The sequence below is a fragment of the Cnephaeus nilssonii genome (genome assembly GCF_951640355.1).
Source record: "Cnephaeus nilssonii genome assembly, chromosome: 19".
NCBI lineage: Eukaryota > Metazoa > Chordata > Mammalia > Chiroptera > Vespertilionidae > Cnephaeus > Cnephaeus nilssonii.
The window spans coordinates 22535239-22559113 of record NC_137090.1 but is presented as its reverse complement, the minus strand read 5'-3'; the positions used below and the strand labels follow the sequence as shown (position 1 = coordinate 22559113).

The 23875-nt window shown below is 38.0% G+C and overlaps 1 protein-coding gene across 2 annotated transcripts in view; it reads right to left on the bottom strand.

Moving 5' to 3' along the window:
• The window catches only part of USP32 (ubiquitin specific peptidase 32), a 119997-nt gene that overhangs the window by 71419 nt on the left and 24703 nt on the right, over nt 1-23875 (bottom strand). For both annotated transcript variants that reach the window (XM_079796980.1, XM_079796981.1), the window contains exons 2-5: nt 18660-18787; nt 11187-11292; nt 8864-8982; nt 4091-4250 (exon numbers count right to left, since the gene is read on the bottom strand). In XM_079796980.1, coding sequence (XP_079653106.1) covers nt 4091-4250; nt 8864-8982; nt 11187-11292; nt 18660-18787 — 513 coding nt within the window. The remainder of the gene's footprint in view (nt 1-4090; nt 4251-8863; nt 8983-11186; nt 11293-18659; nt 18788-23875) is intronic.

The following is a 23875-nucleotide window of genomic DNA, read 5'->3' as shown; positions in this document are numbered from 1 at the left end:
CTTACAAGTGAAATATTGTAATCCATTTATGTTTCTTGGATAACTTGGCTCATTACACAAATTTAAATAGTCACTGATGCTGTAAAATAAATATTTTCTGTCTACTTATAAATCAGTTAATAACAGTCTCTATTTTTATCACAGGTTTCCACTTTCCTGACACATTATTTGAAAAGTATAAAGTAGCAAATATGCTTTGAGTCGAAGAGCCTACAAAAATGCCAGTAGTGAACTGCTTAGACAAAAACTGAGAATTTATAAATGAGAAATCAGTCATCAGAATGTAAACCTGCCCATGTCAGAATTTCTATAAGATGTTTAGCAGTAATTCTGATTTTGTGATAATGCTCTCATAGAAAGGCCCACTAAGAAAGTAGCCATTTGCTGAAGCCAGTAGCAAATTGAGTTTCTGCTGAACTAGTTTATTCTGGTTCTTTATTTTTATAAATTATAAAAGAAAACAAACTAGCAAGAAAAACTTTCCACAGATGTAGAGGAGTTCATTTTTGCACTGGTCTACAGCCCTATGTTAGAAATTGCCTGCTCCCAAAACAATTAGTCTCTGGAAACAGTGGGTGAAACTCACTGACATTCACAAGCCAAGTATGTTTTCAATAATACAAGAGGACACATATTCATTGTAAAGCACTTATTCTATACTAGGCACAGAGCTGAGTCCTATAAAAGCAAAAAGTATCATCTCCTGTACTCCTAAAAGGATAGCACAATATGCCACCCCAAATATGGCACTTTAGCATAAGAATTATTTTGAGATGAGGGCAATTGAGAAGCAATTGCTCCCCTATCTGCCTAATTTGTAAAGGTATCTTCCCTGCTACTCTACCAGGAAGAACAGAAGTTACTCATCAGAGACAACCCTAGATCCTTATCACCAGAGGAAGGAATCTGCATAACAAACTTTATTAACAGTCCTATCTGCCATTAGTTTCTCCATATATTTGCCTTCCCACATTTTGCCAGCCATAGAAGTTCAAAGCCCTTTTCCCTTTTTCTCCTCACTTCTCTACAAAATTATTGTGTGGTGTGTTTTTTTGCTAGGATATATATAAGCTCAAATTCTAACCACTCCTTTGAGTTACTCATCAATGAATGCTCCCATGCAGGATGGTTAATAAACTTTCATTTTCTTCATATGTCTTTTTTCAGTCTAATTTAAAAGACCCAGACAAAGAACCCAATATGGATAAGGAAAAAAATTTTCCTCATCTACACTCCTTATAACACACCTATAAGGTAAGTTGTATCATTAGCCCTGTTCTTCAGAGAAGGAAAAAAGTTCAGAGAGATTAAATAAATTTCCCACAGTAACATGAATAATAAGTGGCAGGGCCAGAGTGTTCACCCAGAATCTGAAGATTCAACAGCATATCAGTGAAGCAGGAATTTTGGGGGAACATAGGCAGGCTTAGGGATTTTTTAGAATTGGGGTCCATGGAAAAAACACAGGGCCACAGACTGGGAGAAGGTACATTTCCATAACACAAGGAAACCAGGTGCAGTTACATCTCTATAAGACAAGGGAACTGGAAGTAGCCAAAAAAGGTATATATTTACAAAATAAAGAGAAGGAAGCCCTTCATTCAGAAGGCGAGCCCAAAGGGAATAGAAAAACAGTAAGGAAGGAGTGGGGCAGAACATGTGAGGTTTGACCTTTGAGCCCAGGAGTTACTATAGTAACCAGTCTAAGGGAATAGTGACCAATCAGAGGGGATATCAAGGCACCAGGATCTGCAGCCTTTATAAGCCATTGGGAAGAGGAACCCAGTGGGACTCTTCCCCCTTCCTACATGGAAGTCAGTTCTGTGGGACTCTGTACTTGTTCTTCAATAAATCTCCATCACTGCTATACCACTTTCTGTCCGTGGATTCATTCTTCGATTCCGGTGGACAAAGAATCCAGGTTCCAGTCCAAAAATTTGGTATCATCAGTATTTCTCAAAATGTAGTCCAGGGTCCATGAACATCAGATTACCCTGGAAATCTAGGAAAGTAGAGTCCTAGGGCCCACTGAAGAAATATCTTTGATGCTAGAATCAGTAACCTGCACTTTTAATATCCTCTCCTAATTCTACTGCTCAATAAAGGCTGGTAACTATTAATATACCATAGTGGCCTTATAGTTGATTAATTTTTTAAAATTTATTTTTATTGGTTTCAGAGAGGAAGAGGGAGAGAGAGAGAGATAGAAACATTAATGATGAGAGAGAATCATTGATCGACTGCTTCCTGCCCACTCCCTACAGGGGATCAAACCTACAACCTGGGCACATGCCCTTGACTGGAATCGAACCTGGGACTTTTCAGTCCTCAGAACAATTCTCTATCCACTAAGCCAAACCAGCTAGGGCATGATTAATTTTTTTAACTTTGAGGTAGCTGTCTTATAAGAAACAAGAATATGACAAAAATCAACTATGATGCCAGCAATTTGAACTTTAAATTTTTAAATTAAATTTAAAAATAATAGAAAATTAAAAGCATATTATTTCTTCAGGTTTTTACCACACACTATTGGCTTATTTCTATGGCCAATATGTGCATTATGGGAGTAGATAAAATAATTAGGTAATTCCCTTATATCTAAAGGAAGCTGACCTTCCATGTTCCTTAATTCAATACTAATCAGTTTTCTGTATCTCACATCATTTATTTAAGCAAAAGTTTTAGAAAGGAAGATCTTAGAACTAACTTTGTGACCTTCACAAGTTCCTTAAATTTGTAAAATATCATAATTAATTTTCCCTCTAAAATAATTCTTTATATAAGCCCTCACATACTATGAAGTTGTTAAAACTTATTCAAATATGATAATTTATCTTGGTCCTTCTCTTTGGTATAAGTTTAATCCTACAATCCTAAAATAACATATACCTCCTGCTCACTGCTGGAGAAATCAAATGTTTAAATCAGTATTTAGAATGTAGACTTTAATGGCTGAAAATTTTTTAACACAGTTCAAGCCAATAACATGCATCTAGTCCACTGCACTAAGAAAAACTCAAAGATAAACAGACCATGAGTATTGTACTTAAGGGACTTGTAACTTCTAAGGAGAAACAAAGCCGTTTCCAAAAGACTCTAAGGTGAGGCAAAATGCATCTTACTTGCTTTAAGTAAAATGTGAAGTGTGCAGGAATGCAAATGAAAAATTAATTCGAACTGAAGAAAAATAGAGACCACATGACAAAAGAGGCAGCATCTGAGTTCTTAAATTCCTTGGAATTTCTTGGGTAGTATTAAGTCTTTTGTTTTAATGCAAAAGGTGACTCTTGGTGGGCTCCTGGATGGGGGCTGATTATCAGAAAGATCAAGCCATAATTAGAAACTGTAACTTTCAGTCCCACTCCCCAATCTGAAGAGTGAAAAGAGCTGGAAACTGAGTTAAAATTCATTATGCCTATGTGATGAAGCCTCCATAAAAATCCCCAAAGTATGGGGTTCAGAGAGTTTCAAGACTGATGAATATAACCACATGCCAGCAGGTCTAGTTTATCCCAGCTCCACAGGGACAGAAGCTCTCTTCCAGATATTGCCCTATGTATCTCTTCATCTGGATGTTCATCTGTATCCTTTAACATATCCTGTATTATGTAATAAGTCAGTAATCATAACCATTTCCCTGAATCCTGTGAACTATTCTAGCAAATTATCAAACCCAAGGAGGGACTCGTAGGAACCTCTAATTTACAGATGATTGGTCAGAAGCACGGTGACAACCTGGACTTGTGATTGGTATCGGAAGTGGGGGTCAGAGTCCTCAACCAGAGGGGCAGCCTTGTGGGACTGAGCCCTAAACCTAGTGGTGTTTATGCTAACCCTAGTAGATAGTGTCAGAAATGAAATGAATTTCAGGACACTCAAATGGTGTTTGTAGAGCGCTGGAGAATTGCTTGCTGTGGGGGGAAAAACCACACATTTGGAATATAAAGTAGACAAGAAAGGGTTTTCCTTTTCAGTCAAGCATTTCATTTTATTACACTCTAGAAGAAAAAACTGACAATATGAATTTCTTCTTTATAGGCAATTGCATTAAAAAGTGAACAGAAAACAATAAAATGTCATTACTTACAATGTGTGACTCCAGCCAGAGTTTGGTAGAAAGTGGGAGTATCACTATCATCAGTGAGGGTCACATATACACCTCCAGACAGTAGCCAACGAGAGAAGGTAAAAGCATCTTTGTTTACAAGAAGCCAATTTCTAAACTTTTCATAGTTTACCTTTTCACCCTATGATTAAGTAAGAAAAAATATAGTTTAGTCAAAATTTAAAGTATCTTACTTGGAACATGCACAACTTGAAATCTGCAATTAGTTGATATTAATCTACAAAGGAAGAATTATCTAAATAAATTATCTTGTAATCTTGGAAATCAAGGTGTTTTCAAAAACAACTGTACTTCAGAACTTCCATTTGCTCGAAATCTATATGCAAATTGCAACTTATTTCATCAATTCATTAAAGCACTGCATTGCTACTAATAAGTCATATTTTATTTGCTAAGGTATATCCTGAAATCAGTAAATTGCATTTCTTTTAATATTTAACAAACCCAATTTTTACTTAACTTATCCCTCTTTTTTAGCACCTCAATCTAAATTAGCATATTTTAATTAAACACATATGAAATTTAAGTGCTCTTTTAAGTTTCGTTGGCAAATTAAAAACAACTTTCCCAGAGTCCTCAACCAGAAGGCATCAATGAAAACATGTATTCACAAGTCAACTAGAATACAAAAAAGAAACAAGTAGATTTCTATTTCTTTGCTTTATTTCCTTGCTAAGACTTCTTTGCCTTGTTAAATCTCTAGAAAAAAATAGTAACCAGGCTGGGAAAGAACATCACATGGCTATGCAAATCAACCTCTATGGAAGACAAGACTTAGGTTGAGCGAGGGCCAGATGTTGCTATGAGAAAAAGGAAGACCCAACTCACCCGGGAAATATAATCAGGAATGACACTCAGGAGATATTAAGGGATACAAATAGCTTATAACCTAAAAGAGATATGGTGGAGCCCTAGCCGATTTGGCTCAGTGGATAGAGCCTTGGCCCGAGGACTGAAGGATCCTGGGTTTGATTATGGTCAAGGGCACATACCTCGGTTGCCTGGCCTTGGTTGGGATGTGTGCAGGAGGCAACCAATAGATGTGTCTCTCTCACATAAGATGTTTTTCTCTCTATCTGTCCCCCTCCCTTCTACTCTCTCAAAAAAATCAATGGGAAAATATCCTCAAGTTAGGATTAACAAAAAAATTAAATAAGTAAAAACCAACCAAACAAAAAATATGAATTTCCACTTTAAAATATATATATATAGTAAGAAAAAAACAATACAACTCCTATGTGGACTTCCTTTATAACATTATTTATCAAGGCTAATAAAGCCAAGACAGAAAAAGCAGAGACCCATTACATGAGTCCATGTCTCTTAAATCTAAGTGTTAGGTCCGTATTTTTTACCTATAGTGCTTTTTACAGTTTTGGGGTTGTTTTTTTAGGAGTGCAAAAACACACAAAACATTTTGGAAGATCTAAAAAATAAGACTATTCTAAGAAAACTGATACCGAAACATGGTAATTTGAAAAGCTAGGGTCTTGGATACAATCATCAGATACATTACTCAGAAATTACAGCAGGTAAATACATTAAATGGCTGAATCAGATAAAATTAGCCCATTTATAATGTTGAGTTTTTATCATCCATAAGTATCTAATGATTTACATAGCCTTACATATGAATGTTGTAATACCTTGACCTCTCATTTCTTTTATCTTCCCTTTTCCAAAGCTCTTGTCCTTCATAAAACACTACCCCAGATATTTCCTACCAAAGTCTTATGATCATTTTCTTAAAATAACCATTGCTCTTCCCAAAAATGCAATTTTAAGCCTCTCCCTATCACAATTTCCTCTTATAAGCACATTCCTTCTAGTAACGCAACTCCAGTGATTTTTTTTATTCCACAGGACCTACAACAATGAGCTACCCTTCAAATCTAATGATCATTTCTCAGTGATCAGAGGTCAACTCATTTGACCTTTCAGTTTATTTGACTTAGTTGAACACTCCTTCCTCTTAAAACATTTTTATCACTTGGCTTCCAGGACACTATTCACTCTTGGGTCTCCTCACAGGCTCCTGTTTTGAATTCTTCTTCATCTTACCTATTTCTAAACATTGGAATATAGGATTCAGTCTTCTGATTTGTTTTCTATCTATAAGCCAATAAATCCTTTCCCTTGGACTCCAACTTATTATGTCAAAAAGGATAGCTGACAACTCCACTTGAATGTCTAATATGATTCTCAAATTTATTCATGCCTCAAACCTCCCTCTCTAGTAGTCTTAGCCATCTCAGTTAATGGCAATTCATTTACTAAATTAGGCGAACACCTTAGTCATTCTCTTCTCTTTCTGTCACAGCCCATAATCAATACAGGAAAAGATCCTGTCAACTCCACCTTCAAAACAGATATAGAATCTAAATCTAAAAACTTATCACCTCACTGCCACACATGATCTAAATAGCCATTACCTCTTACTTGGGTCATTCAGATACCTCAATTGGACTCTGTCCAGCCTACCCTAAACATAAAAGCTAAAATGATCATATTTAATAAAACAAAAACACAACTCATGTAGTCGTCTGCTCAAAATTCTCTAATGGTTTCTATCTCACTAAGGGTGAAGTCAAAGAACTCACACTGTCCTACAGGGTCATATATAGTACCCTTAACTCCATCACACCCCTCCCCCAACCTCTGTAAATTCATTTCCTACAATATCTCCTGCTCACTACATTCCAGCTAAATTGGCCTCTTTGTAGCTCCTTATTCATGTCAAGCACACTCCCACTTCAGGGCCTTAGCTATATTCTCTTAGTGGAAAGTGCTCCTACCCCACCCCCGACCCCCCCATATCTGGTTTTATCTCTCACTTCCTTTAAATTTTTTGTTCAAATGTCACTTTATCTAGCAAGCCTTTCCTACTATTCTATACAAAATACTGACACTCAGCTACCTCCTCTCTATCACCACCTATCTCCCTAATTCTTTTTTTTTCCTTACCCGAGAATATTTTTCCATTAATTTTTTTCTTGAGAGAGAGGAAGGGAGGAGGAAGAGAAGGGAAAGGAGGGAGAGGAAAGCAAGAAGAGAGAGAGGGAGGGAGGGAGGGAGGGAGGGAGGGAGGGAGGGTCAGAAAGGAGGGAGGGAGGTAGAGAGAGACAGAGAGAGAAGCATCTATGTTGGAGAGACATTGATTGGTTGCCTCCCACACTGATTGGTTGCCAGAGATAGAGCCTGCAACTGAGGTAACCTGCCCTTTACCTGGAATCAAATCCCTTGACTCTTTGGTCTGAGGACTGATGCTCTAACCACCAAGCCAAACTGGCCAGGACTCTTTTATATTTTCCTATAGCACTAATTATCATCTAATATATATACCTGCTTTTGTGCCTAAATTTGAGAGAATAACCACATTTAATTCCCATATATAAAATGGGAATGTCTTTATAAACCTTATTAAAATAAAAAATATACACATTTTTCTCCCAAATGAGCACAGTATTAATACATTTGACATCTCTGAAAAAAAAACCCCAATTAATCAAGCCTGAAAAGATTAGATTACAGTTTTTTTCTGACCAGCAAATGTTTGTTATTGGCGGGGGGGGGGGGGGGGGGGGGGGGGGAGACACACACACATAGCTAGCCAGTTTGTCTTGAAATATTAAAAGACTATCACAGCAACTTCCAGGCAATATGTCAGAACCAAAAATGCAAGAGGCTAATCCTTTGCACCAAATACTATACATAGAAATACTGAGTAAAATGTTACACCATAACCACTACCAAAAACTGCACAGCCAAGCTCAAAAGCAAGAAAGGGAAATCTCCAAGTGCTATCAACGAAGAGGAAGCTCAAAGCCAGAGTGGTGAAAAGCTTAAGACAGAGAGTCCAAAGAGATATCAGATATATATATGTGCAGCATATTCACACACACACACATGCATATGCCTGCAGTATTGATAATCAATGTCTATATAGTTAGGAAGGTAACTAAACTAAACTGAATAAAAACTCCCTGAATAAAACCAAGAGCAGTGAAAGACTGTCATCTCTGTGAAATGAAAGTAGGTCAAAGAGCCACCCATAAGAAATCATACAGCACTGAGTGCTGTAGGAAAGATTCAGAAACTTGTAAAAGGGTTTTTTTTTTACTCCACCATCTCTAGGGACTTTTCCCATATTAGCAGACCTCTGAAAAAAGGGAATTTTCTCTGAAAGATACACATTTTATAATGTTTAACTTTATACAATGAAAACAGAAAAATTATGAAAAGAGAAAAAAATGACAAATTTTGTAAGCCCAAATATTTCACAATGCAAATCAACTGAGTAATAAAATAAATAGTAAAATAGGCCCTGATGGATCATAGCAATACAAGAATGGATCAAGGCAAATGAGTGATATACCTATATGTCCATGATGAAAAGCAATGGCACTACAATGTGAGCAATGCTCAGGTTCCTGCAGGATCACAGTGCGAGAATGTGTGTGTTGGTGTGAGAATATGGGAGTATATTTCATTATACCGTAAGTATAGACGCTGCCTTTACAGTAGAACTGGGTTTCAGATTCACATATGTAGCAGAAATAAGTACCATGGATCTTTAAGCACAAAACATGGTTGAAACATCAACTGTTAAATTAAAAGAATGTTAAGAATATGCTGCACATAAATATTTATTCATCATAGCTAAACTCATTATACAACAAAGAGTTAATACTCATAGTCAATAGGTAGGGATAAAATGTAAAACTTTAAATATACCTCTGAGAAACATTTCCTAAGTGTATCTGGGACTTTACCATCCACACCATGGAGCTTTCTTTCCATTTCTTCCCGTGTAACATAGCTTCCAGATTCACTTGCAAAAAGACTAAAAATGTCTAAGAGAAAGGAAAAATAAATTAATCTTATCACAGATCAAATATACCCTGGTGGAAGTAGGGAGGAGAGAGAAAGGTAACAATTACTTAGTGATTATTAGTGCCAAGCACTTTATGAACACATAAATTTATTTATTCCTCAAAACAACCCAGCAATGCAAATTAAAACAGAAATGTGAGCCCTAACCAGTTTGGCTCAGTGGATAGAGCATCAGCCATGGTATAAAGAGTCCCGGGTTCAATTCTGGTCAAGGGCAGGTACCTCCATTGCAGGCTGCATCCCCAGCCCTGGTCAGGAAACTTATGGGAGTTTGTTTCTCTCTCTCTGTATCTCTCCCCTCCCATTAGCAGTCTCTAAAAATCAATGGAAAAATATCCTCGGGTGAGGATTAACAAAAAAACAAACAAACTAACAAAAAAAGCAAAAAAAAACCACCCAACTACCCAGCAATGTGATATACTTTCAAACATACCAAATTTGCAAAAATGTTTAGGTGTGACAATACAAAGAGTTAGCAATAATGAGGGAAAAACTGAAACTCTTATACATTGTTAATGAGAGTATGAATTACTGCAACCACTGCTGCTATGAACATTCGTGTACTTTTTTTTAAATGAATACAGTTGCCCCTTGAAACACATAGTTTTAAACCATAGCGGTCCACTTATACACAGATCCCCCCCCCCCCCAATAAATACCTATTATACTGTTTTTTCTATTCACAATTGGGAGTCTACAGATACAGAAGACTTGACTGTATGCATTGATCTATGCCATTTTATATAGGCCGCCTTGAGCATCTTCAGATTATGGTATCCCCAGGAGGTCCTGAAACCAATCTCTCCCAGATACCAAGGGACAGCTAAGTTTTGAATGGGTCAAAAATTATATCTGAATTTTCAACTGTACAGGAGTTGGTGCCCTTAATTCCTGCATTGTTCCAGGGTCAACTATCCATTTTCAATTTTCTTGGGTATGTAACTAGAAGTGGAATTGCTGGATCATATGATAACTCAATTTTTAAAAAATTGTTTTGATTTTTGAGAGAGAGGGAAAAAAAAAATCAATGTGAGAGCAAAACATTGATCAACTGCCTCCTATATGCCCCCTAATAGGAATCAAGCCTGCAACCTGGGCACATGCCCTGACTGGGAATCCAAACGGCGACAGTAGGACGACACCCAACCAACTAAGCCACAGCAGGCCAGGGCAAAAATTCAATTTTTAACAAAAGTCTAAGGAACTGGCCAAACTGTTTTCTCAAGTGGCTACACTATTTTACATTTCCAACAGTAATGTATGAGGACTGCAATTTTCCCACATCCTCACTAACACTAATTATTATGTTTCTTCGGTTTGTTTGTTTTTCTGTTAATCCTCATCAGAGGATATTTTTCCTTTAATTTTTAGAGAGAGTGGAAAGAGAGAAAGGGAGATGGGAGAAACATTGATGTGAAAGAGACACATTGATTGGTTGCCTCCCAAATGTACCCCAACTCATATCAGAGATTGAACCTGCAATCCTTCAATGCTCTGGCCGATGTTCTACCACTGAGAACACTGGCCAGGGCTATGTTTCTTTTTAATTTTAGCCATTCTAGTGGGTGTGACTTGTTGTATCATTGTAATTTTGATTACATTTCCCTAAATACTAATTATGTTAAGCATTTTTCATTTTTTTAAAATATATTTTTATCCATTTCAGAAAGGAAGGGAGAGGGAGAAAGAGATAGAAACATCAATGATGAGAGAGAATCACTGATCAGCTGCCTCCTGAGTGCCCCGCACTGGGATGGAGCCCTCAACCAGGGCATGTGCCATGACCGAGAATGGAACCTCGACCTCCTGGTCGATGCTCAACCACTGAGCCACGCTGGCCGGGCTGCTGAGCATTTTTTTCAAGTGGTTCTTGGACACTTGTTATCTTCTTCAGAGAAATATCAATTTAAATCCTTTGCTTATCATCAGAAATTTGAGGTAAGGCCCTAACTGGCTAGCTCACTTGGTTACAATGTCATCCTGATATGCCAAGTTTGTGGGTTCGCTCCAGGTCAGGGCACATACAAGAAACAACCAGTGAATACATAACTAAGTGAAACCACAAAGCAATTTCTCTCTCTCTCAAATCAATTTAAAAAAATGAGGTAAAATAATTCTGTGCCCATCTATATTATCATTTTGAGATAATAAAAAAAGTACTTACATTTTGCTTTCTCTTCATCTTTGCCTCTTGTAAGAAGAACAAGTCCAACTATTAAATTATTGAAGTGTAATCCCTTTGATGTTCCACCAAAAGAACAGTAAATCACCTAGGAGAAAATGATAAAGCCAATCTTAGATGTTGAGGAATCTGAGGCTGGTAACACCTTAAACAAATCTTGTCTCCATCTCCAAACAAGGCCCTGGTAAACTTTAATGAAATGATAAGTTTCTCCCCCTTCTTCTTCTTTAACACCTTGTTATTGCACTGAGCCAAGAATATACAGATACCACTGGCTCACACACTAAGTATTTATTCTGTTTCTTTGGAGTCCTTAGAAAGGTCCAGAAAGATAAGGTCCTTCAACAGCTCCAATAATGTGATAAGGATTCTGTGGGATTACAGAACTTCCTTCAACTTCTATAAAATGTATACACATCATTTTGATTTGAAAGACTGACATTCTCTAACTGAATGTGTAACCACGTAGAAACTTCATTTCTTTAATATGACCTTTTTTCTTTCCTTTTGATTCAAACTGGCCTCATCCAGCATCCAGACCCACTTGCCTTCTTCAGTGCACAGTCACTCCCTTAATCATTAAATCCTTGGGACAATGACATTCTGGTTTGTATCAAATAATCTCAGGAACAAAGCCTCAGGTCTATTGACCACAGAGACAGTTTCAGTCAGACTAGAGATAACATCTAGGCCTTAGTTGTGTTCAGCTCCAGAAAAAAAAACACTACTTCAGTGATGGGCAACCTTTTGAGCTTGGTGTGTCAAACTTTGCCAAAAAACTGAGCATAACTTGGGTAGTGTGTCATTTTGAGGAAAAAACATTATTTCGCAAATGTTTCATCCTCAGGAGCAGCAAATGTTTCATCCTCAGGAGCAGCAAATGTTTCATCCTCGGCATGCGGCCGCCTTAGCAGCCACGTGTCATCAGAAATGGCTACGCGTGTCAGCACTGGTTCGCCATCACTGCACTACTTAGTTCAGTCTCTGCTGTCCTATACAAAACATCCATCTTTCAACCACAAAGTTAAATGTTTTAAACAAACAAAGCTGGGTTGGAGAACCACCCAGCTTTAGTTTTTCCAGATATTCAGCATGCAAAGGCTGGCTTGTAGCACTGGAGAACCTTGACCGAATCTTATTTGTTGAATCCGCCTCACTGCCTCCCAATGATAACCTAATCTTCCTAACCCTCAGAATCTTAGAGTGTATATTCTGTGCTTTCAATCTTGGTTCTGTTAGAAAATGCCCACGAGTCAGACTAACTTCCTCTGATTCCTTCCTCTTCATATACCTCTGAGACTGTCTCTTTCTAGGGTTCCATACCCCCAGCCAGCACAATACTATGGCCAAGGTACAGACTGTTACTTACAAATACTAGTAGCACCACGTTCTAAGCATTTTAAATCAATGACTAGGGTTATGATATAGAAGGCACATGTATTAATTTTGTAAATAATAAAGTTGGGAGGGATGGCTAATAAAATAGGTAACAATATAGAATCAAACTCATCTCAGGATGGACACTTGGCTAAAGGTAATAAGATTAAATGTAATGTATTTAGAGTTTCTTAAAAATTTAGTTTATATATAGTAAATATAGAAGAACAGAATTGAGCTTAGAAATTTTAGGCAACAAAGCTATAATCTTTTTGCGTAAGTTAATAGAATTTTATGCTGCATGGTAATGACTCAAGAATAAAGTATTCTCCTACTGTTCACTAATCTAATTCAATCTAGAGAACAGCATGGGATTAACCAGTATGCATATTAACTATGGTTAGGGAGCAGCAGGGGAAAAGAACTTATTTAAATGCCTATAAGGGAAGGTTCCAATTTCCCAATTCAAATAGCTGAATTCCATCTTTGGGAGGTAGCAGATTTCCAATGGGCGGGCTCCAGTAGAGACAACAAAAATTTGGGATCATGATACTGTGCCAAAATCCTCTGTGGCTTCTAGTTCCACCCCCATTTCTAAAGCCAGAAAATGAGGATTTATAAGAATAGCATCTACACCTCACATGGTGTGGTGAGAATTACATGACATAAATTACATAAAATGTTTATCATAGCTTCAGATACCTGGCAAATTAACTCCATAAATATTAGTTATTATCATCATCAGTCGGAAGCAATATAGAACAGTAGCTAATATGAATTTAGATACATGGACTTGCTCATTAGGTTTAATACTTGAGCAAGTAACCTAACTTCCTTAAGCCTCAGTATCTTTTCCTCACTGATAAAATGATAGTAACATCAGTACTTACATAATGACAAATGTCATATAACTTAAGTTGTCAGATAAAAATTTGTGAATTCATTAGGCAAATAAATTTACCTAAGTGTTCTAAGTTAACATCCCAATTAACAGATAAACCAGCTACATGTGGTTGTTCAAAGTACTAAATGATATACTTGGCAAAGCAGCTAATAAAGTAACTAGCATATAATATTAATAAACAACAATCAAAGTCTATCACAGTGACATAGTATCTCTGAGGGAAAGGTTTGGTTTCCAATAACCAAATTGTACCTCTTGTAACATCTGCAAACTATGTTATTATATACTAGTGGCCTGGTGCATAGATTCGTGTACATTGAAAGGAAATTAATTAGAAGAAATATTTTAATATTGCTATTCACCCTTTCTCTATAACAGAAGTGTCAACCAAATTCACGATCGACAATGACAGATCGAAATACATGCGTGCGATTGGCGCTAGTGAGAGCTTTATATGTATCATGCATGCACGAGTCAATGTTTATTTTTAAATTGCCAGTGCATGTTATATGTACCGGCTGGCCGGCCAGTTGGATGGTCAGACAGTTGGTCACTTAGCCTTTTATATATAGAGATAACTGTTATTGCCAGTTTTGAGCTCAGCTGAAATTATTCATAGGAGGATAAAAATAACAACCTTGACCATTATAGCATGATGCTCTCAAATGACCTAATGAGGAACAAACTAATGATAATTAAACAGTTCAGGCAGTATCTCTTTGGAATTCAAGAATAATAAATAAATATTCTATTATCTTCCAAATAAATAGGCTCATGTGGGCTTAATGTGGTTCCTAAAGATTAAAAAAATAATCCTGCCCTAGCCGGTTTGGGTGCCCTAGATAGAGTGTCGGCCTGTGGACTGAAGGGTCCCAGGTTCGATTCTGGTCAAGGGCACATGCCTGGATTGCAGGCTCGATCCCCAGTGGGGGGGGGCATGCAGGAGGCAGCCAATCAATGATTCTCTCTCATCACTGATGTTTCTATCTCTCTCTCCCTCTTCCTTCCTCTCTGAAATAAATAAAAATATATTTTTAAAAATAATCCTGATCTTAATGGAGGAGGAGGGAGAGGCAATGTAAATCAGTAATAGCGACTATATTTCAATCCAAAAAACTTTTGATACATAGCTTTCAAAATATCAGTTCAATTAAGCTGCTGATCCTTTTTCAGGACTAGTCTGGACAAACAAAAGGATCCTCAAACACACCTGGATGAGGGAATCTAATGCTCAGGAACAAAAGGGTAACATAAGAAGTATCCCAAACCAAACCAAATCAGAACCAGAAATCAAAGATAATGCTAGAAGAACAATGATGAATGGACAGCAGCAAATCATAATGCACATAGGTTCCATACTGTGATTTCTACCAACAGAAGACCTATAACACCAGAAAACTCCAAAAGTTATCCAACTATCACGCTTGGGCAACTTTACAAACTGTTGGTTTCTTGACTGTGGTGGTGGCTACACAAACCCACACAGTCATAGAATTATACAGAATTTCATACACACACAAATAAAACTAGGTAAAGCAGAATAAGATCAGTGAATAGTATCAGGGTTGATATCCTGGTTTTGGTATTATGCATTTGCAAAATGTTAACTTCAGGGGAAATGGGCAAAGTATAAAAAGAATCTCTCTATATTCTTTCTTAATAACTGCATCTGAATCTGTATCTCTTTTGTTGTTATTGTTAATCCTCACGAGAGGATATTTTTTCTATTGATTTTTTAAAAGAGAGTGGAAGGGAGGGGAAGAGACAGAGAGAGAAACATCAATGTGAGAGAGACACATCAATTGCCTCCCGCACGCACTCAAATCAGGGCCAGGGATCACGCCTGCAACCAAGGTACAGGCCCTTGACTGTAAGCCAATCAGGGAACCTTCAGTCCTCAGGCTGACGCTCTATCCACTGAGCAAACCAGTTGGGCTGAATCTGTAGCTTGATAAAAATTTCAATTAAAAATATTTAGAAAGAAAGAATCTTCAGAGTATTGGAGTAAATGTACCACAGAAAGAATTTTTAGGAAAAAAATTTTACATTAAGTGTATTCTAAATAATACTTTCTCCCTACTAATAGCTTTAATAGCTAGTTTTCCTCCTAAGGGCACAATAACCAAGGAAAGAAGTTCCACAAAAATCCACACATTAGAACTTGAACTTATTTGATAACAAGAAATATCACTTTTCCAATTAAAAAAGAAACTATTCATAAAGCCAAATAATAAAAATTATACCTCACATCCTATCTAATAAATAGGGAATATGCTAATTGACCATCATTCCATCACAAAGATGGCTGCACCCACAGCTGAGGCCAAGTTCCCTTAAGGAGCCTTAACAAGCAATCAGCAGGGACCTGAGGCTATGCCCTCCTCCACTCCCGTGGGGCTTGACAGGGGACCTCAGGCTGTGCCCCTTGCCCTGGCACCAGGCTGGGGGACCTCAGGCCGTGCCCCCTGCCTTGGCACCAGGATGGGGGACCTCAGGCCGTGCCCCCTGCCTTGGCACCAGGCTGGGGGACCTCAGGCCGCACCTCCTGCCTCGGCACCAGGCTAGGGGACCTCAGGCTGCTCCCCCGCCCCAGCGCCAGGCCGGGGGACCTCAGGCCACGCCCCCACCCAGCGGGGCTTGACAGGGGACCTCAAGGTGCACCCCCAGTGCTGGGTCAGGGGAACTCAGGCTGTGCCACGCCCCCTGCCAGTGGGGCTTGCTGGGGGACCTGAGGCTGCGCCCCCCACCCCAACACCGGGCCAGGGGACCTGAGGATGCGCCCCCCTGCCTGGCGGGGCTTGACAGGGACCTCAGGCCGTGCTCCCCACCCAGTGGGGCTTGACGGGGGACCTTAAGGTGCACCCCCAGTGCTGGGTCGGGGGAACTCAGGCTGCACCACCCGCCCAGCGGGGCTTGACGGGGGACCTGAGGCTGCGCGTGAGGCCTGGCAGGGCATGACGGGGGACCTCAGGTCATGCCCCCCACCCTGTGGGGCTTGACAGGGGATCTCAAGCTGTGTCCCCCACCTGGCGGGGCTTGAGGGGAGACCTCAAGGCATGTCCCCCACCCCATCTGGGGGACCTCAGGCCACACACCCTGTCCTGGCACCAGGCCAGGGGACCTGAGGCTACGCCCCCTGCCCGGCGGGGCTTGACAAGGGTGGGACTGGCCGGGTCTGGATCTAGCCCAATGCGGGGGAGCCAGGTCTGGGTCTCACGCGATTTTGAGGCACATGTGGGTGGGTGGAGACTTGACTCTGGGCCCCCCTTTTAATGTGCACGAATTTTGTGCATTGGGCCACTAGTAATAAATATTGTGCATCTATGTGCAAGGAATCAAATGGGGGTAAGGGAAACACAGTGAAGAAGAGAAGTAAACAACTGAATTAGTATTTCTTGGCACCAACATTGTGTAGAACTTTAATAAAAAATAGAGGTATACATTTTCCCTTAATGTGTTTAATTACTCTACATCTTCCTCATCTCATTAATAAGCATTTTGGTTTTAAAGACTTATTTTCTTAGGTTTTCAGATGGAGAAAAATTTGATATAGTGGTATATCATTCCTATTTCTTAAATGTAAAAGTTGTAGTAAGCAAGCATTTCTGAGAACTTCCATGACAGTCAAAAATTGTCTCACCTAGGCAAGCTACAGTAAAATACCATTATTAGTTTGACCTTATCTTTCAAACTAAGAGCCAAGCATGCTCTGGGCAAGCTCTTCCTAAATTCATGCCAGTTGGTGCCTTTACCTACAGCCACTGGTAGCTTATATTGACCTAAACACTATGTTACTTAACTATTAAGTAAATACTATATAACTCTGTAAGAAATGGGAAAATTAAAACCTAACTCAACTATTTGTATCAGTGTGTGACAAACGTGTCAACAGCTGAATTTTATTTTATCAAATCACAAGGTCAACTAGAATACTCATTGTAAAACAAGAGGTTATAAATATCTTCAATATCATCACTAGAACAATATCACCCACATAGTAAATTTTCAGAGAGTAATCACTGTTGAAAATCTCAAACTAAGATATAAACAACAAAGAATACAAAATTATATAAACTTATTTCCAGTAGTCAAGAAAGATTTCAGCCCTGGGCAGGTAGTTCAGTTGGTTAGAGTGTCATCCCAATAACGCCAGCATTGCAGGTTCCATCCCCAGTCAGGGCACATAAAAGAAGCAACCAATGAATGCATAAATAAGTGGAACAACAAATCAGCGTTTCTCTCTCTCTTAAATCAATAAATAAAAGTAGGTGAATTCATACTGAAACAATAGGTGAATTCATACTGAAACAGAGAACCCAGTAAGTCGTATTAGGAAAAAACTAACTCTGTCATAAATTTGAAATAATGACAGAACAAGAACTACACAATTTTACACAATACATATAAGAGAATTAATGCAACATATAGCCCCACCAAAAAAAAGATTAAAACACATACACACAAAATGTAATCTCTGTTATCATGTAAACCACAAGATTCAAAAGCACACAAGACAGGTCAGAATAGAAACTGTCACTAATTAGGAATGGTGAATTATGGTTCTATGTAATATACCAAGCTTAAAATTCCTATTATAATTTCCCCTGTTTTATTAATCTTATTCTCTTTTCACATTTAGAATGACATAATGTATATCTGTGACTATACCTATAAAATAGTAAACTTATTATTTTTAGAAAGGGAGTATTTTTATCAACTTAGCACATTTTATCTCTATCTAAAAACTTTAGTAGAATCTAAATAAGCCTTTACAAGTTCCAATAAGCTAGTGTTTCATTTACAACATTTAATTTTATAGAATTTAATTTTTTATATATGAAAAGGTTTTCTTTAACACAAAATTTATAAAACATAATCCCAACATAAAAATATGCCAGAGTGATGAGGTTTACAAGAATAAGAAGCCAGTCATTCAAATGGTTTCATGATCATAGTCAGTGGCTAGTAAAGCTCAGAAATACAAAAGAAGCAGAATTGCAGCTCTGCAGTATTTCCATTTAGCCTCTAAGAACATAGCCATATTGACATCTAAAACTTAACTACTCAGCAAGAAAAATAAAGGGGGGTTTAAGTTTGTTAAGACCAAGAGGCCCCTCAAAAACTCAGGCTGGTGGGTAACTATCTCAAAGGAACACGTAGAACACAGAGATTACCTCAGCAACTTTTGGAGGCACTCCATCCCCAAGCACTTCCTTGATAAAGCAGTGTTGGCCCATGTAACATGAGAGTCCACAGGTCCTCTTGAAGGCATCTTTCAGTCGTTTCAGCTCTACATCTGTAACTGCAATTCAGAAATAGAAGATGGATAAGAAACCAGAAAAGAAATGTCTCAAAAAATCTTTTTTTTTAAATCCAGATCCTAATAAAATTTGGCAACCATTACTTCTCTCCCCGGATAAGCAAAACAAACCCAAAGATACTTAGACATAATTCTAATATTTACAAATCTAATCTAGAAAATAAATATGAAAATTCTTGACCCACTATCTTCAAACAACAGATTATATATACAAATTTCAAGCAGGGGCAAGGAAGAGGCAACAAGTATTTCAAATTAGCAGGTAAATTAAATGGCATTAGGTTCTGGCATTAATGTTTTCAGCAGCAATGTATTCATTCCTTTGAGATAAAAATTATATTGTTTGTAGTCCTTAAGCATGCACCTAAGTGGAGGATAACCCCAAGTTTAGATTAAATTTTTGTCATCATTTACAGATAATGTAACCTATTAATAGATGATTCTAACAACCTAAAATTTTTAGATACTCACTATCAAAAACTGATTACTAAGCCATTACTTCCTTTTAGGCATTGCAAGACTTTTTTCATTGACTAGAACAATCAATCTTTGTCTACAAAGACAGAAAAATAAACACTCTTTAATGCTATGCAGTCAGTACAATGATCACAAAGGAGACACAGAAATGATATTTTTAGTCCATGCTAGAAGAAAAGAAAGACTTCTGGCCAGAAAAGATGATTACATAAAATTTTAAAGACTAATCCAAGCAAAGGGGACGAGGTCATACCAAGCAGAGATAGCAGTTTGTTTCTATACATATAGAACCTATGGAGACATGTAAAGTACTATAACAAAATAAACAAGGCAGGGAATAGTAAATAATAAGTTTAGAGAGGCATTCATTGACCAAGTGATAGAGAATTCTGTTCTGTCATAATAAGGAAGGGATACAGTCAGATACAATTCAGACAGAAACTCCAGGCAAACAGAAAACAGGACATAGATAAAATTCAGATAGTTACTCTACCAGTAATGTAGAGAACTGAACAACCGTGGAAGCAAAAAGTAGACTGCTACTTCAAGAAGAAAAGGAGGAGCTAAATCTGGGAAATACCTAGAAAGAAAAGTCAGTGGAACTTGGGCCTTGTTTGAAAGTAAAAGCAATCTATAATAATACTCAGGATCCTATATTGAGAAGTTTGAAAGATAGCATTATCATGTAGAAAGGGAATGTAAGAAAATGAGTATGTGATCAAGAAAAGATTCTGGTAAGGACACATCAAATATAGGGAAGCTTGAGGAGATCCATTGGGTTTTTACAATTATGAGTGTAAAGCTTAGGAAATTAGGAAAGGTTTAAAAGGAGTCATCAGTATATAGGTGGCAATTAACACCATTACTAAGAAACACAATGAGACAGAGAAGAAACTGGAAGAAATCAATTATTAGAGCGCATGGGAAAAAATACTTAAAGAAAGTTGATAGGAATAGTTACAACAGGAAAAACAAGAGTGTGGTCTCCAAACAAGAGGAAGAAGAGACTGGTCTACAGTCTCAAGTAAGGCAGAAAGGAACAGCAAAATAAAGACTGAAGAGTGCCTGGCACATAGGTTATGAATCATTCAATAAGTGTCTGTGGTAGGGAGGGAACAATGACAATACAATAAGAGCTAATGCTTGAATAAGTAGCCAAAGTGTGAAATTAGATGCTTAATTCATTAAAAATTGTACTTATAATATTAACATTCCCTATACACTAATATACTTTTTTCCTTGTTAGAACATAAAATGAAAAGCAAAACTCATATTATAAATTACAGTAATAGAGAAGAAATTACTTAGCTACTGGAATATATCTATTTCTTCAAGATGGCTAATTTTCATTAATGGCTTCATTAACAAATTAGGATACTCACAGTCTAGTGGAGGAGACAAGTAAATCAATAACTAAGGTATAAAATAATAATCACATACACTGTGATTACAAATTATTTGAAAAACTGTTTATTACAAATTATTTGAAAAACTGTTTTGTAATGTTTTGTTATCATTTATAACAATAAGCTTTTTTATTTGTTGTTAATCCTCACCTGAGAATATTTTTTTCCCCTTACTTTTTCAGAGAGAGTGGGAGAAAGATAGGAGATGGGGGGGGGGGAGAGAGAGAGAGAGAGAGAGAGAGAGAGAGGGAGAGAGAGAGAGAGAGAGAGAGAGAGAGAGAGAGAGAGAGACATGGAGAGAGAAAACATCAATGTGAGAGAGACACATCGACTGGTTGCCTCCCACACATCCCCAACTGGGGGTGGAGAGCAAAGCGGTAACTAAGGTATCGAACCTGAGATCCCTCAGTGCACGGGGCGACACTCTAACCCCTGAGCCACACCGACCAGGGCAAAAAATGTAAATAAGCTTTTTAAAGCATTTATAAGAAGGAAACAATGTCCATCAACAGAGGATAAATTGAATAAGTTATTGTATATGCTCAAAATAGAATATCAAACACTGAAATATTGCCACAACCCATATTTACTGAAAATAAAGTATTTCTTATTTATTCAAAATAAATAGACTAACACTTGGTGAATATGTAGACAAGGAGAACATAAAAGTGTTCATTGTACAAGTGAAACTTTGAAAACTTTAAAAATAAAAATTTAGGCAAGATGGAAAATAGAATAATAAAAATTAGGCCAGGTAGTTCAGTTGGTTAGAGTGTCGTACCTATACACTAAGATTATGAATTCAATCCCCAGGCAGAGCACATACAAGAATCAACCAATAAATGCATAAATAATTGGAACAACAAATTGATGTTCCTTTCTCCCTCCCTCCCTCTCTCTAAAGTCAATAAAAACAAACAAACAGAAAAGCTTAGATTGCCATGGAATTGCCATATAACCTCTGCATATCCTATCTCCAGATTTGTGTGTGAGAAACAAAACCCTGTATATTATTTATTTTCTGTTTAATATACATTGAAACAATCCTAACTGATAAAAGAAGGTACAAGTGATGGACGGACACTACACTATTCCCGAGTGTTAAGAAGTAACAATCAGGTTTATACTTACATTCATGGTTTTGTGTTGAAAAGACATAGGCAGCAGAAAGACTGGTTGAGTAACTACTGCATCATTAGTTCAGACAAGAGATGAAGGCCTAAACTAAAAACGGAGGTAAAGCCCTAACTGGGACAGAGCTTTTTCAGTGGATAGAGACTTCGGACTGAAGGTTCCCAGTAGGGAACCCAGTACCCAGTAGGGAGTATACATGAGGCAGCCAATCCAATGATTCTCTCTCATCACTGATGCTTCTCTCTCTCCCTTTTTCCCTTCCTCTCTGAAATCAATAAAAATATATTTTTTAAAAAAACAACAACAGAGGTAAAGTAAGGCAGATCTAAGAGATAGTAAAGTTGACTGAATGATTCGATAAATAATTAGCTGTGCAAGAACAATAAAGAAAAAAGGATCTATGATGATTTCTAGATGTCGGCTTGGTTCTAAGGTGTAATCTGTTTCACTGATGAAGATTAAGTCTATAGAAGAATTTGAATATTTTGTGTTTACATGTCTGATATGGACTAAATGTGTCACTCCCAAAATTCATATGCTGAAGCCCTACCTCCCAGTGTGGCTGCATTTGGAGTTATGAAAAAATGAGGTTATGCGAGTAGGGCTGATAGTCTTGTGTCCATATAAGAAATAACAGAGAGCTTGCACTGTCCCCCATCTCTACCTCCCCACATGCACAGAGAAGAAAGGCCATGTAAGAATCCAGAAAAAAAAGCAAACCTCTTCAAGCCAAGAAGAGTTCTCACCAGAAACCAAACCCTGACAGAATCTTGATCTTAGACTTGCTAGCTTCCAGAACTGTGAGGAAATAAATTTTGTTGTTTAAATCACCCAGGCTTTGGTATTTTGTGTGGCAGCCCAAGCTAATACCAAGTTTTGTATTGAGAAATGGTTGCTGCTATAACCAATACCTAAAAATGTGGACATGGTTTGGAACTGTGTAATGGGTATAGATTGGAGGAGTTTTGAGGTGCAGGCCAGAAAAGGCCTATATTGCTGTAAAGAGCCCACTGGTAGAAATATGGACATCAAAGGCCATTCTGGGGAGATATCAGACAGAAATGAGGAATATGTTATTGGAAACTGGAGAAGAGGAGATCCTTGTTAAAAAGTGGCCAAGTGGGCTGAACCTTTGTGTGATGAAATTGAATATTTAACTGAGGATATTTCTAAGCAAAGTGTCAAAAAATTGTTTTCTCCTTACTGACAGAAAAGAGACACAACTTGAAGATTTGGAAAATGCTCAGCCTATTCATACTACAAAAAGACAAAGTTTATTCTGAAGAGAACCCTAAAAGTGTGGCTGAAAAACTATTTGATAAGGAGGTTAGTATGGATGTGAGCCATCAATTTAATCAATCACCTCAGCAGAAGCCAGGAATAAAGACTATATTATACCAGCAGAAATTCCAGCTGGGACTAAAGGAAACAGAAAAAAAAAGCGGGGGAGCTGTCAAGACTTCTGGGATTCTACAGATGGGACCTAGTTACCTAGCACAAACAAGAGATATCCTTCAAGAAAAGGGAAGCTTGACTGCAAAGCTGATTCAGAGATGGCAGGGCTGCCACTCCTACCACAGGCCCAGAAGGCAGGACTGGTTTCAAAAGGTGGGGTCTCCTTGGTTTGAGGATGGAGAACCAGGATGCCACCACCCAGTGCCTCAAGAGCAAGGTGATAGCCCAGTGCCTGGGGGCATGACTGCCCCACAGAGCCATGGGGTACACTGCCTCCCCAATGGGCCTGGAGGGCAGTGCACTAAACCAAAGAGGGTTATTCTCGAGACATCTAATGGAATTTGATATGCTAAGTTCTGAGTTTGCGTGGGACCTGTCATCTCTTTCTTCTTTCAGATTTCTCCCTTTTGAAATCAGAATGACTATCCTATTCTGTCTCACCAATATATTTTGGAAGCCCATTAACTTGACTGGTTTCACAGGTTCACAGCTAGGGAGGAATTTTGTCTCAGGATGAGTATATCTCTTGTCTCACCCATATCTGGATTCAGATGATAGACTATGGACTTTAGACTTCAGAATTGATGCTGGAATGAAT